We start from the raw sequence: 15,778 nt of genomic DNA, 5'->3' as shown, positions 1-15,778 counted from the left end.
CCTGTACTCACCTGCTCTGTCTAGGTCTACCTGTACTCACCTGCTCTGTCTAGGTCTACCTGTACTCACCTGCTCTGTCTAGGTCTACCTGTACTCACCTGCTCTGTCTAGGTTTACCTGTACTCACTCTGTCTAGGTCTACCTGTACTCACCTGCTCTGTCTAGGTCTACCTGTTCTCACTCTGTCTAGGTCTACCTGTACTCACTCTGTCTAGGTCTACCTGTACTCACTCTGTCTAGGTTTACCTGTACTCACCTGCTCTGTCTAGGTCTACGTGTACTCACCTGCTCTGTCTAGGTCTACCTGTTCTCACTCTGTCTAGGTCTACCTGTACTCACTCTGTCTAGGTCTACCTGTACTCACTCTGTCTAGGTCTACCTGTACTCACTCTGTCTAGGTCTACCTGTACTCACCTGCTCTGTCTAGGTCTACGTGTACTCACCTGCTCTGTCTAGGTCTACGTGTACTCACCTGCTCTGTCTAGATCTACCTGTACTCACTCTGTCTAGGTCTATCTGTACTCACTCTGATTAGGTCTACCTGTACTCACTCTGTCTAGGTCTATCTGTACTCACTCTGTCTAGGTCTACCTGTACTCACCTGCTCTGTCTAGGTCTACCTGTACTCACCTGCTCTGTCTAGATCTACCTGTACTCACCTGCTCTGTCTAGGTCTACCTGTACTCACCTGCTCTGTCTAGGTCTACCTGTACTCACCTGCTCTGTCTAGGTCTACCAGTACTTACCTGTTCTGTCTAGGTCTACCTGTACTCACCTGCTCTGTGTAGGTCTACCTGTACTCACCTGCTCTGTCTAGGTCTACCAGTACTTACCTGTTCTGTCTAGGTCTACCTGTACTCACCTGCTCTGTGTAGGTCTACCTGTACTCATCTGCGCTGTCTAGACTGCCTCATTAATTCAATACTGTTGTTGTCACGTTCTGTTGCAACAAGTGTGTCAATAGGATACCCTCAGATTAAAAATCAACAGGCTTGGCTCTAGATTACACCTATCTATACATACTTTACATTGTTTGTGAGATCAGACATAATATCACTATAATCCAAGTGTTCATTTTTGGAAGTTACTTTCATTTTAGTGCATCTAATTTGTAAACATTTCAACTGTATGAAATATTTACTTTTTTCAATTCCACAAAAAATGAATTCCACAATTCTTCTCTTTCTTGTGATGTAAGTGCTGAGATTATGCATTAAATCCCATATGGAGTGTTCTTATAGATGCAACAGAAAGACAATGTATTCCATTGAGCCCATTTCAGCCATTAGTGTTTTTGACAAGTCATTACAAACATTACAAACATTTCTGCGGTCATAACGTTAACAGGAAAAACGACAGGCAAAGTATGAAGAGTAAAAGGAAAGCAATCAATCCAGCGAGATGCCCAGTCTTGCAGTCAAATGACCAAATTGCCCTCTAGTGGCCTCATGGGAGGAATGTTATTAATATTTTTCATAATTTAATTAAAATACTTTTCTTATCTTTTTTTCTCTCCAGAAAATCCTATATTTGAGTTTTCTGTGATTTACATAAAGTGTAATATTGGGATGCAAACTAAAAGTTGTGTATATTTCAGCTCTATATCTATATATACTTTTTAAGCCTATAACCATGTGTGTGAGGTGTAAACTTTTGTTTCAAAGTAGATTTGTTTAAGACTACCAAGAAACACTCTGTGTGACCCTGATTTAGCCCACTGCAGTAAAAGGTTAGTGGATTAGTGCACCCATCAAACACTGGAAATTGATGCCTGAAAAAGACAGATCCTCAGGTGGGCGGGGCATGCACATTGCTATATGCACACATATTCACTTACGTGCATGCACACACACGAAAAGAGCTTACCTGTATGTCTGTCACTTTGTCTGCCTGTACACCAGGGGAATTGAGCAGCAATCTCACCACATTCTCATGGCCAGACTGGGCAGCCAGGTGCAGGGGAGTGTATCCTGACTGGAACACACACACACACACACACACACACACACACACAATGAAGGACTTTTTATGAAGGACTCTTTTATTCATGGGGGAGGACTGTTGATTTTCTGGTCATAAGTGAGTTGTGGGATACTATAATGTTACCTACCTCTGAAGGGGGCTGCTGCACTGGTATTCCCTCCCTACTGTTGCTGTTTGGGATGTCACTGCGCATGGTGGCTGGCACCTTGGTAAGGATCTCTGAGACAAAGTCCACCTGACCAAAACGGGCTGCTACATGCAACGCAGTCAACCCTGTCTGGGATCATAGTTACACATCAAATCAACATACCTAAACAGTAGTTAACTTAAAACTAGTTAACATAGTTAGTTAGTTAACATTTTCTAGTTTTAAGAGTAGGGACAGATACCTTGGAGCTGGTGATCTTAAAGGAGATGCTTCCCTTTAGCACGTCCATGATGTGTGTGTGACCGTTCTTGGCTGCCAAGTGAATGGCTGTCATCCCTTCCTGGGAAGATGAGAAAGTTAATAAGCTTTTGAATGAATCGATCTGAGCTACTTTTGAATGAATCGATCTGAGCTACTTTTGAATGAATTGATCTGAGCTACTTTTGAATGAATCGATCTGAGCTGCTTTTGAATGAATCAATCTCTGTTGAGCTATTCTTTACTGTAGACTGGGTTTTGCATGACACCCTAAAACTGAATTGAATAAATGTAGCTACAGTCAGTAACAGTGCATAATTTCTGGTCAGTCTTCAGTCAGTCTTTGGTCAGTCCCCCCCAGGTGAGGTTGTGTTCTCTCCACCACTCACTGCGTCCTCTTCAGCTACAGATGCCCCAGCCTCCAGGAGGACCTTCACCACCTCGGTGTGTCCCCCAGCAGACGCCAGGTGCAGAGGACAGGAGCCATTGGTCTGGGGATGAAGGAAAGTGGACAGAATGGATTTTTAAAAAGTCAAGCTGGTGACTAAGCTTATCAATCACCCCTTATCCCTTTGATAATCATATCAAATCAAATTATAATTGTCACATGCGCCGAATACAACAGGTGTAGACTTTAAGGTGAAATTCTTACTTACGAGCCCTTCCCAACATTGCAGAGTTTAAAAAATACAAAAATATACATAGTAACACAAGAGGAATAAAATACACAAGAATAGAGCTATAAACAGGGAGTACCAGTACCAGATCAATGTGCTGCTATTACAGGGAGTACCAGATCAATGTGCTGCTATTACAGGGAGTACCTGATCAATGTGCTGCTATTACAGGGAGTACCTGATCAATGTGCTGCTATTACAGGGAGTACCAGATCAATGTACTGCTATTACAGGGAGTACCAGATCAATGTGCTGCTATTACAGGGAGTACCAGATCAATGTGCTGCTATTACAGGGAGTACCTGACCAATGTGCTGCTATTACAGGGAGTACCAGATCAATGTGCTGCTATTACAGGGAGTACCAGATCAATGTGCTGCTATTACAGGGAGTACCAGTACCAGATCAATGTGCTGCTATTACAGGGAGTACCAGATCAATGTACTGCTATTACAGGGAGTACCAGAACAATGTGCTGCTGTTACAGGGAGTACCAGATCAATGTACTGCTATTACAGGGAGTACCAGATCAATGTGCTGCTGTTACAGGGAGTACCAGATCAATGTGCTGCTGTTACAAGGAGTACCAGTACCAGATCAATGTGCTGCTGTTACAGGGAGTACCAGATCAATGTGCTGCTGTTATAGGGAGTACCAGTACCAGATCAATGTGTTGCTGTTACAGGGAGTACCAGATCAATGTGCTGCTGTTACAGGGAGTACCAGTACCAGATCAATGTGCTGCTGTTACAGGGAGTAATACGGGAATATTTTCTCTGTCACTTTCCTTTCTATGGCCAGCCAGGCCATTCATATTATAATTCATACACCGTTACAGTACTATGTTCCATTTCAGACAACAACATGTTGTGGAATCACTGGTCATGCTCTAGATTGGTTTATAAATTACCTATCAAATCGTACACAATGTGTAATGGCAGATGGTTGTAAATCTGAGTCCATAGAGGTGTGCTCAGGTGTTCCGCAAGGTTCTATTTTGGGCCCAATATTGTTCATTTTGTATATCAACAACATTGGGGATCTTATTGAAACAGCGGATGTTCATTTTTATGCAGAAGATACTGTTATTTATTCAAGTGGTAGTAGTTTATCTTTAGCTTTTGAAAATGCCCAAAGAGCAGTTAACATCATACAACAGAATCTGTATGATTTAAAGCTGGTTCTAAATTCAGGTAAAACAAAATGCATGATATTTTCAAATGCCAGGCATGTTACTAACCATGTCATTGCTACATTGGCTGGACATACTATAGAGCAAGTTAAAGTGCACAAATATTTGGGTATGTGGGTTAATGATAAGCTGAGCTTCACTGTGCATGTAAATAACTTTATAATTAAGGAAGCTCAAGCTGAAAATAGGTTTTTAATACCGGCATAAGGCTTGTTTTTCTTTGAGGCCAGGAAGGTGTTGGTACGATATACATTACTGGCAGTTTTAGATTTTAGTGATGTTATATACAAGCAGGCCTCAGCCACTACCCTGAGAACACTTGATTCAGTGTATCATGCAGCCCTCAGGTTCATTACAAATCAAAAACGTCTAACACATCATTGTGATCTCTACAGCTCTGTTGGCTGGTCGTCGTGGACCTTGCGTAGGCTTAAACAGACACTGATTTATAAGGCCATATTGGGTAAAATGCCATTTTATCTCTGTTCTTTTTTAGTCAGGTCGGTTAATAAATATCAATTACGGTCCCATTCTGATTTGCTTCTAACAGTACCAAAAATTAGAACAGGTCATGGTAGAAATAGTTTTAGTTACTTAGCTCTGTGGTCCTGGAATTCTCTCCTGAACATTTTAGAATTTGATGATCTAGTTTCGTTGGTGGAGTTTAAATACTTGATCGATGTATATATCATAGAAGAGTGTAATTGTTTTAGGGGGAGCTGTTTTTAGTCAAGACTTTCGTGGTTTTTACATAAAATGTTTTTGTTGTACTATATGTTTATAGTTTTGTTTAATGTTGTGTTAGTGTATGTAGGTTGTTTAGTCTGAAACGTTGTTCCCCCTCCTACTATTGGACCAGGTCTCTCTTGGAAAAGAGATGTTATCTCAATGAGAAAAAGGAGAAAAACCTGTATATATAAAGGTAAAATTCAAAATAAATTACATTTACATTACATTTAAGTCATTTAGCAGACGCTCTTATCCAGAGCGACTTACAAATTGGTGCATTCACCTTATGGCATCCAGTGGAACAGCCACTTTACAATAGTGCATCTAAATCTTTTAAGGGGGGGGTGAGAAGGATTACTTTATCCTATCCTAGGTATTCCTTAAAGAGGTGGGGTTTCAGGTGTCTCCGGAAGGTGGTGATTGACTCCGCTGTCCTGGCGTCGTGAGGGAGTTTGTTCCACCATTGGGGGGCCAGAGCAGCGAACAGTTTTGACTGGGCTGAGCGGGAACTGTACTTCCTCAGTGGTAGGGAGGCGAGCAGGCCAGAGGTGGATGAACGCAGTGCCCTTGTTTGGGTGTAAGGCCTGATCAGAGCCTGGAGGTACTGAGGTGCCGTTCCCCTCACAGCTCCGTAGGCAAGCACCATGGTCTTGTAGCGGATGCGAGCTTCAACTGGAAGCCAGTGGAGAGAGCGGAGGAGCGGGGTGACGTGAGAGAACTTGGGAAGGTTGAACACCAGACGGGCTGCGGCGTTCTGGATGAGTTGTAGGGGTTTAATGGCACAGGTAGGGAGCCCAGCCAACAGCGAGTTGCAGTAATCCAGACGGGAGATGACAAGTGCCTGGATTAGGACCTGCGCCGCTTCCTGTGTGAGGCAGGGTCGTACTCTGCGGATGTTGTAGAGCATGAACCTACAGGAACGGGCCACCGCCTTGATGTTAGTTGAGAACGACAGGGTGTTGTCCAGGATCACGCCAAGGTTCTTAGCGCTCTGGGAGGAGGACACAATGGAGTTGTCAACCGTGATGGCGAGATCATGGAACGGGCAGTCCTTCCCGGGAGGAAGAGCAGCTCCGTCTTGCCGAGGTTCAGCTTGAGGTGGTGATCCGTCATCCACACTGATATGTCTGCCAGACATGCAGAGATGCGATTCGCCACCTGGTCATCAGAAGGGGGAAAGGAGAAGATGAATTGTGTGTCGTCTGCATAGCAATGATAGGAGAGACCATGTGAGGTTATGACAGAGCCAAGTGACTTGGTGTATAGCGAGAATAGGAGAGGGCCTAGAACAGAGCCCTGGGGGACACCAGTGGTGAGAGCGCGTGGTGAGGAGACAGATTCTCGCCACGCCACCTGGTAGGAGCGACCTGTCAGGTAGGACGCAATCCAAGCGAGGGCCGCGCCGGAGATGCCCAACTCGGAGAGGGTGGAGAGGAGGATCTGATGGTTCACAGTATCGAAGGCAGCCGATAGGTCTAGAAGGATGAGAGCAGAGGAGAGAGAGTTAGCTTTAGCAGTGCGGAGCGCCTCCGTGATACAGAGAAGAGCAGTCTCAGTTGAATGACTAGTCTTGAAACCTGACTGATTTGGATCAAGAAGGTCATTCTGAGAGAGATAGCGGGAGAGCTGGCCAAGGACGGCACGTTCAAGAGTTTTGGAGAGAAAAGAAAGAAGGGATACTGGTCTGTAGTTGTTGACATCGGAGGGATCGAGTGTAGGTTTTTTCAGAAGGGGTGCAACTCTCGCTCTCTTGAAGACGGAAGGGACGTAGCCAGCGGTCAGGGATGAGTTGATGAGCGAGGTGAGGTAAGGGAGAAGGTCTCCGGAAATGGTCTGGAGAAGAGAGGAGGGGATAGGGTCAAGCGGGCAGGTTGTTGGGCGGCCGGCCGTCACAAGACGCGAGATTTCATCTGGAGAGAGAGGGAGAAAGAGGTCAGAGCACAGGGTAGGGCAGTGTGAGCAGAACCAGCGGTGTCGTTTGACTTAGCAAACGAGGATCGGATGTCGTCGACCTTCTTTTCAAAATGGTTGACGAAGTCATCTGCAGAGAGGGAGGAGGGGGGGGGAGGAGGATTCAGGAGGGAGGAGAAGGTGGCAAAGAGCTTCCTAGGGTTAGAGGCAGATGCTTGGAATTTAGAGTGGTAGAAAGTGGCTTTAGCAGCAGAGACAGAAGAGGAAAATGTAGAGAGGAGGGAGTGAAAGGATGCCAGGTCCGCAGGGAGGCGAGTTTTCCTCCATTTCCGCTCGGCTGCCCGGAGCCCTGTTCTGTGAGCTCGCAATGAGTCGTCGGGCCACGGAGCGGGAGGGGAGGACCGAGCCGGCCTGGAGGATAGGGGACATAGAGAGTCAAAGGATGCAGAAAGGGAGGAGAGGAGGGTTGAGGAGGCAGAATCAGGAGATAGGTTGGAGAAGGTTTGAGCAGAGGGAAGAGATGATAGGATGGAAGAGGAGAGAGTAGCGGGGGAGAGAGAGCGACGGTTGGGACGGCGCGATACCATCCGAGTAGAGGCAGTGTGGGAAGTGTTGGATGAGAGCGAGAGGGAAAAGGATACAAGGTAGTGGTCGGAGACTTGGAGGGGAGTTGCAATGAGGTTAGTGGAAGAACAGCATCTAGTAAAGATGAGGTCGAGCGTATTGCCTGCCTTGTGAGTAGGGGGAAGGTGAGAGGGTGAGGTCAAAAGAGGAGAGGAGTGGAAAGAAGGAGGCAGAGAGGAATGAGTCAAAGGTAGACGTGGGGAGGTTAAAGTCGCCCAGAACTGTGAGAGGTGAGCCGTCCTCAGGAAAGGAGCTTATCAAGGCATCAAGCTCATTGATGAACTCTCCGAGGGAACCTGGAGGGCGATAAATGATAAGGATGTTAAGCTTGAAAGGGCTGGTAACTGTGACAGCATGGAATTCAAAGGAGGCGATAGACAGATGGGTAAGGGAGAAAGAGAGAATGACCACTTGGGAGAGATGAGGATCCCGGTGCCACCACCCCGCTGACCAGAAGCTCTCGGGGTGTGCGAGAACACGTGGGCGGACGAAGAGAGAGCAGTAGGAGTAGCAGTGTTATCTGTGGTGATCCATGTTTCCGTCAGTGCCAAGAAGTCGAGGGACTGGAGGGAGGCATAGGCTGAGATGAACTCTGCCTTGTTGGCCGCAGATCGGCAGTTCCAGAGGCTACCGGAGACCTGGAACTCCACGTGGGTCGTGCGCGCTGGGACCACCAGATTAGGGTGGCCGCGGCCACGCGGTGTGGAGCGTTTGTATGGTCTGTGCAGAGAGGAGAGAACAGGGATAGACAGACACATAGTTGACAGGCTACAGAAGAGGCTACGCTAATGCAAAGGAGATTGGAATGACAAGTGGACTACACGTCTCGAATGTTCAGAAAGTTAAGCTTACGTAGCAAGAATCTTATTGACTAAAATGATTAAAATGATACAGTACTGCTGAAGTAGGCTAGCTGGCAGTGGCTGCGTTGTTGACTTTGTAGGCTAGCTGGCAGTGGCTGCGTTGTTGACACTACACTAATCAAGTCGTTCCGTTGAGTGTAATAGTTTCTACAGTGCTGCTATTCGGGGGCTAGCTGGCTAGCTAGCAGTGTTGATTACGTTACGTTGCGTTAAAAGAATGACAATAGCTGGCTAGCTAACCTAGAAAATCGCTCTAGACTACACAATTATCTTTGAAACAAAGACGGCTATGTAGCTAGCTATGTAGCTAGCTACGATCAAACAAATCAAACCGTTGTACTGTAATGAAATGAAATGAAAATGCGATACTACCTGTGGAGCGAAGCGGAATGCGACCGGGTTGTTGAGTGCGGAAGTTCTATTCGGTAGACGTTGGCTAGCTGTTGGCTAGCTAGCAGTGTCTCCTACGTTAAGGACGACAAATAGCTGGCTAGCTAACCTCGGTAAATTAAGATAATCACTCTAAGACTACGCACTCTAAACTACACAATTATCTTGGATACGAAGACAGCAAAGACAACTATGTAGCTAGCTAACACTACACTAATCAAGTCGTTCAGTTGAGTGTAATAGTTTCTACAGTGCTGCTATTCGGTAGACGGTGGACGTTTGCTAGCTGGCTAGCTGCTGGGCAGATAGCAGTGTAGACTACGTTAGGACGACGAAATACGATAATTACGCAATTATCTTTGATACAAAGACGGCTATGTAGCTAGCTAAGAAGAAATTGCTAAGATTAGACAAATCAAACCGTTGTACTATAATGAAATGTAGTGAAATGTAATGAAAAGTTATACTACCTGCGGACCGAAGTGCGGATGCGACCGCTCGCTCCAACCCGGAAGTCCTCAAACAGAGCAGCACTACTAGCAAAACCCTCCTGCCCTCTGACATTGTTGTGGAATTATTGTGTTATTCTATAACATTGTAATTCTCTATTGTTCTGTTTCCATGATACATTTTCAGCCAAGCACAGAGAAACACTACTTCCTGACTCCTTGTGACTCCTAAACCCTGACCTCTGACCTTGTTACTCAGCGTGGTCACTCCCCCCTGTTTGAACTTGAGCAGCTCCCTGATGACGGCCAGGCTGCCCTTGGCCGCAGCGATATGGGTGCAGGTGGCCCCCTCCACGTTGGCCAGGGTAGCCAGCTCTGGACGGTGCTTCAGGAACAGCTTGACCACCTCAGAATGGTCGTTCTCTGCAGCCAGGTGGAGGGGCGTCTGGCCGTGCTGGGGACAAGAGAGACATAAATGAATGGAAGGATGGACGGTTGACTAACTGAATTAACCAATGAATGGGTGTTTTGGATGGGGGGATAGGCGGCCGGTAGCCTAGTGGTTAAGCGTGTTGGGCCAATAACTGAAAAGTTGCTAGTTCAAATCCCAGAGCTGACTATGTGGCAAATCTGTTGATGTGCCCTTGAGTAAGGCACCCAAATTGCTCTGGATAGGTGCGTCTGTTAGGATAGATGAATGAATGATAGTTTAATGCAACCAGGGGGAATCTGGCCATGCTGATAGGAAAGGCACAGGTAAAATAACAAAGAAATTAGACCAGGACTTTGTATGTAAAATGAGATTGTCGAAGTTACGACTACAGAGAAATTTCCTTCAGGCAATATTTACATTTTAATTTGTCTATTTAGCGCAGACAAGATTTAAATAGACACAGACAGCCACACACAGACAAAGGCAGTGTCAGACAGAGAAACAGACTCACTATGTCTGTGGCAGTGATGTCTGCTCTGAGATGCAGCAGGCTGCTGCACACATCCAGCTGTCCACTGATGGCAGCGAGGTGGAGAGGAGTCTGCTTCGTCTGGGGGTCAAACATACACAGAGGTTGAGAACACCTTATTTCTCTTTATGGATCAGGAGTGGACAAATAAAAGTGTTTCTTAAGAAAGAGAAAGATATGGCAAGAGACTTTGCTAGGTGTTGGATAATAACTTTACTTCCCCTGAGCACACAGATTAATTAGCCTTGTGAAACTCGACTGACCACAACGCTCGTTATGTTTCACTTCAATATAATAGAACAGAATGTGAGCTTGTGAGATCAGGTTAAACAAGGTTACACACAGATGCCTACGAGAATATATATGACATCTGCCCCAATAATAACCAAATGTACTCTTTTATTTCCTATGACTAGGGACATGTTCTCAAGACCTCCATAGTTGAGGGGTCATTGCTCAGCTCACTGACCAGGGAGAGAGCGTCGATGCTGGCCAGGTGTGTCTCCACCAGTTGTCTGACCAGGCTGGCAGAGCCGTTCTGGGCCCCCAGGTGTAGTGGAGTGAGGCCCAGCTTGGTCTTGGCGTTCACAAAGGCCTTATGCGACAGCAGAATGTCAGAAATGTCCTCGTGTCCCCGCTCTGCTGCCAAGTGGAGAGCTGCCTTGCCGTCCTGTCAGATACATCAGAGTTGTGTTCATTAGGCTCCAAACGGAAGAAACCGAAACAGGGAGGGACTATGTAAACTTGTCCCATAACAAACGCTAGTTTTGGTTTTGTAAGTGGAGATTTGGGTTGGCGTCCTGTAGGATACATCAGGGTTTTGTTCATTAGGGCACGCAGCACAGACATGACGATGTCATATCTTCTTTGGCTTTTATCCTGCTTGAGTCAAGATGACCACATTGCAGTGACTCAGCAAAATGAATGTTTTACAGCTCAGCAGGCAGTGGCAGAGTTTAAGAGACAGAGTTACGTTGTGGTACAGTATACTGAATTAGCCAATGGAAAAGTCTGAAACATTCCAGGGCCCTCACCTCATCAAAGACGTCCACCCTGGCGTGGTTCTGAAGCAGGATTCTAACAACCTCTGTGTGACCTCTCTCAGAAGCCAATAACAACGGGGACCAGCCATTCTGTATGGGCCCACAGAGAGTGCCCTCTCAGTAAACAATAACACATAACCAAAAGGCAGTTCATGCCACTTCGGAATTATACTCACCCACAAAATACCCATTTAACAGCAGTACCAGTTATTTTACAGCAGTAAACCAATATTTAAATATTATGAGAAACTCTCCAGTAACACCCAAGTAACATAATTATATCAGTACCTTGGAGTGCTTGTTGACTGCCATCTGCAGGCGACTGGAGGGAACACTGTTGAGCATCTCCTGTAGGACGTCAGTGTTGCCCACTCTGGCACAGTAATGAAAGGGAGTCTCACAGCACTACAGGACCAGCCGAGAGCAGGGAGAAACAGAATGAGACACAGATGTACCTGTACACCTCAATAACATAACACCAGAACATCTAACTACTATTCAGCTACCAAACAGAACGTGTTGTACTGTACCCCCTCCCATCTGCTGTAGTGTACAGCATTGCTTAAAGGGATAATTCACTCAAAACACATCAACTTCTATACTGAAAGTATAATCTTGAAAACTTGACATTTTTTGGGATTGTATTGTAGCGATCCTCCATAACATGATCCATGTTACAATTCCCACCAAGTTGTTTAACACTATCGACACAATGCATAGGGTGTTTGTAGACCAATTAATAAAATGCTATAGCTATTGTTGACCCACAAATACAAAGATACAAATCATGATATCAGACTGTTCCTTGTGCCATACCTCTCTGGTTGCGGCAGTGATGTCTGCGTCATATTCCATCAGAATCTTGATAATGTGTACGTCTTCTCCTTCTCTGTGGACGCTCTCCTTCTGCAGCTCAGCAGCCAAGTGCAATGATGTCTCCCCTTTCTGCAGTCACACAACAATAGAAAACTGGTACATCAAAATCAATAAATAAAGTGACATACAAAGAGGAGTTGGCCAAATTGCATGTGAAATGGAAATGGAAAATGCAAAATGGAAAAACATTTCTATAATAGAACAATATTAATAGTAATATTTCTATAATAGAACCTCTATCCCATCATCTGGTCCTGTGTGGCTCAGTCGGTAGCGCACGGCGCTTTTAAAAAATCCCACTGGAACCACCCATATGAACATTTATGCACGCATGACTATAAGTCTCTTGTCTGTGAAATGGCATAAATGTTGATTACTATCATGAGTCTTATTCTCACCCTGTTCCCCTGGCTCACACAGCACTGGGCTTCCTCACGGCTTCTCTCACTGGTCAGATAGGTGAGAATATCCTCCACCACATGGGCATGACAGTGGCGCACAGCGACATGGAGAGGGTTCTCTCCAGCCTATGAATACAGAAACACACACATATTTCAACACACACACACATGCATGCATGCACATACGGTGCTTTCGGAAAGTATTCAGACCCCTTGACTTTCTACATTTTGTTACGTTACAGCCTTATTCTAAAATGGATTAAATAGTTTTTTCCCCCTCATCCAATCTACATACAATACTCCATAAAAAAACTGAAATATCACATTTACATAAGTATTCAGACCCTTTACTCAGTACTTTGTTGAAGCATCTTTGGCAGCAATTACAGCATTGAGTCTTCTTGGGTATGACGCTACAAGCTTGGCACACCTGTATTTGGGGAGTTTCTCCCATTCTTCTCTGTAGATTCTCTCAAGCTCTGTCAGGTTGGATGGGCAGCATTGCTGCACAGCTATTTTCAGGTCTCTCCAGAGATGTTCGATCGGGTTCAAATCCGGGCTCTGGCTGGGCCACTCAAGGACATTCAGAGACTTGTCCTGAAGCCACTCCTGCGTTGTCTTCCTGTTGGAAGGTGAACCTTCGCCCCAGTCTGAGGTCCTGAGTGCTCTGGAGCAGGTTTTAATCAAGGATCTCTCTGTACTTTGCTCCGTTCATCTTTGCCTCGATTCTGACTAGTCTTTGCCGCTGAAAAACATCCCCACAGCATGATGCTGCCCCCACCATGCTTCACCGTAGGGATGGTGCCAGGTTTCTTCCAGACGTGGTGCTTGGCAACATGGCAAAAGAGTTCAATCTTGGTTTCATCAGACCAGAGAATCTTGTTTCTCATGGTCTGAGAGTCTTTAGGTGACTTTTGGAAAACTCCAGGCGGGCTGTCATGTGCCTTTTACTGAGGAGTGGCTTCCGTCTGGCCACCCTACCATAAAGGCCTGATTGGTGGAGTGCTGCAGAGATGGTTGTCCTTCTGGAAGTTTCTCCCATCTCCACAGAGGAACTATGGAGCTCTGTCAGAGTGACCATCGGGTTCTTGGTCACCTCTCTGACCAAGGCCCTTCTCCCCTGATTGCTCAGTTTGGTGGGGTGGTCAGCTCTAGGAAGAGTCTTGGTGGTTCCACATTTCTTACATTTAAGAATGATGGAGGCCACTGTGTTCTTGGGGACCCTTCTTGGGGACCCTTCTCCAGATCTGTGCCTCAACACAATCCTGTCTCAGAGCGCTACTGACAATTCCTTTGACCTCATGGCTTGGTATTTGCTCTGACATGCACTGTCAACTGTGGGACCTTATATAGACATGTGTGTGCCTTTCCAAATCCTGTCCAATCAATTTAATTTACCACAGGTGGACACCAATCGTTGTGGAAACATCTTAAGGATGATCAATGGAAACAGGATGCACCTGAGCTCAATTTCGAGTCTCATAGCAGGGTCTGTATACTTAAGTAAATAAGGTATTTCTGTTTTATATTTGCAAAAAAACAAACTGTTTTCTCTTTGTCATTATGGGGTATTGTGTGTAGATTGATGAGGATTTTGGGGGATTGAATCAATTTAAGAATAAGGCTGTAACATAACAATATGTGGAAAAGGTAAAGGGGTCTGAATACTTTCCGAAGCCACTGCACATACAGTACAACCACATGAAAAAACACATACATGACCACAAAAAGGAAGTGTTTTAGACTACTGAAAGTGGGAAATAGACTCAATGTGCCATTGGTACACTGGTTAGACAGAGAAAAGTGTTTCTACTTGACCTTAGATCTCCAGGTGAGGTCTCCTCCCTCCTCTTTCAGGGCTCTCATCATCCGCAGTCCACCGTGGCGAGCAGCAACATGCATTGCCGTCTCCCCATTCTGACAGAGAGAGAGAGAGAGAGAAGCTGGAAGTTTATGTGGAACACAATCGAATAGCCTTGCTTTCAGATTCAGATGAGCCCTCTGATCTGATAAACCCACTCATCCCTGGCCACAGTGAAGGGGGAGCTCTAACCTCCTGCTCTGCGTTGACATCAGCCCCACTCTTCAGCAGCATCTCAGCCACCTTTTCCCCCTCCTTCACTCTGGCAGCGATGTGCAGCGGGGTCTCCTGGGCCTTCATGCAGGGGCAGAGGGAGGACAAATGGACGGTAGAGGTTAGCAGCACATCCCAACAATAGCAGTTACTATGGTACAAAAACCATATTACTTTCCACACCATTGTCAAATATAGAGCACAAATGAACAAATGTTGAATTGTGTATGTTTCTAGGACATAAGTGTATGTCTCACCTTGCCTCCATTGAGTTGGACCTGAGCCCCAAAGCCCAGTAGCATCTGCACCACGAGGGGCTTGCAGTTCTGCACAGCGATGTGTAGGCCCGTCAGGCCGTCTTTAGTGGTGGTGTCCACGTGGGCCCCCTTCAGGAGAAGAGACTTCACTACAGCCGTGTGACCTTGCTTGGCTGCAGCATGGAGACACATTGCACCTGACTGTGGAGGTGTGATGCCAGAGTATGATACATCAATTATAGGTAGGGTTCATTTGATAGGATACATTAAATAACATAGTAAGAAAGGATCATATATACATAATGATGTATTCTAAATATTTGGCTATTCTCATTCAGTATCTGTACAATGCAGTGCATTTGAAGATGTGATATTCAAATACAATTTTAGGCCAGTGATTTATGCTACTTTTTTAAAAAGTGCCCATTGGACATCTGGACTTCCTGTACCTTATTGGGCATGTGCAGTGGGACCCCTTTCTTCAGGAAGGTGAGGGCGGTCTCTGGGTGTCCACACTGGGAGGCTACATGCATCAGGGTGCTGCCATCCTAAGAGAAGACACTGTAATTTATATACAGTCTCTGGAAGACTGCACACTGGTTTTAGAAGGTCATACAAAGAGACGGAAACAAATGTGCTATTTTTATAATTTGAGGATCAACTGGTTGGGATTTCTAACTCTGACTTTTACATTATTCATGCTAATGACTACTACAGCTTCTATAGCCAGACACCATCACAGTAACTAATGACTACTACAGCTTCTATAGCCAGACACCATCACAGTAACTAATGACTACTACAGCTTCTATAGCCAGACACCATCACAGTAACTAATGACTACTACAGCTTCTATAGCCAGACACCATCACAGTAACTAATGACTACTACAGCTTCTATAGCCAGACACCATCACAGTAACTAATGGCTACTACAGCTTC

At 45.6% G+C, this 15,778-nt stretch overlaps 1 protein-coding gene across 1 annotated transcript in view; it reads right to left on the bottom strand.

The window, feature by feature from the left end:
- trpn1 (transient receptor potential cation channel, subfamily N, member 1) overlaps positions 1–15,778 on the bottom strand; it is a 59,994-nt gene that overhangs the window by 31,802 nt on the left and 12,414 nt on the right. The window contains exons 9-23 of the mRNA XM_029662974.2: positions 15,287–15,385; positions 14,838–15,038; positions 14,560–14,661; positions 14,325–14,423; positions 12,504–12,632; positions 12,046–12,174; positions 11,518–11,634; positions 11,221–11,319; positions 10,656–10,856; positions 10,169–10,267; positions 9,472–9,678; positions 2,779–2,880; positions 2,373–2,471; positions 2,111–2,260; positions 1,867–1,974 (exon numbers count right to left, since the gene is read on the bottom strand). Of these exons, the coding sequence (XP_029518834.1) occupies positions 1,867–1,974; positions 2,111–2,260; positions 2,373–2,471; positions 2,779–2,880; positions 9,472–9,678; positions 10,169–10,267; positions 10,656–10,856; positions 11,221–11,319; positions 11,518–11,634; positions 12,046–12,174; positions 12,504–12,632; positions 14,325–14,423; positions 14,560–14,661; positions 14,838–15,038; positions 15,287–15,385 (1,941 nt within the window). The remainder of the gene's footprint in view (positions 1–1,866; positions 1,975–2,110; positions 2,261–2,372; positions 2,472–2,778; positions 2,881–9,471; positions 9,679–10,168; positions 10,268–10,655; positions 10,857–11,220; positions 11,320–11,517; positions 11,635–12,045; positions 12,175–12,503; positions 12,633–14,324; positions 14,424–14,559; positions 14,662–14,837; positions 15,039–15,286; positions 15,386–15,778) is intronic.

This window comes from Oncorhynchus nerka, linkage group LG7 (assembly GCF_034236695.1).
Source record: "Oncorhynchus nerka isolate Pitt River linkage group LG7, Oner_Uvic_2.0, whole genome shotgun sequence".
Taxonomy (NCBI): domain Eukaryota; kingdom Metazoa; phylum Chordata; class Actinopteri; order Salmoniformes; family Salmonidae; genus Oncorhynchus; species Oncorhynchus nerka.
This window is presented reverse-complemented; position numbering and strand designations above follow the sequence as displayed.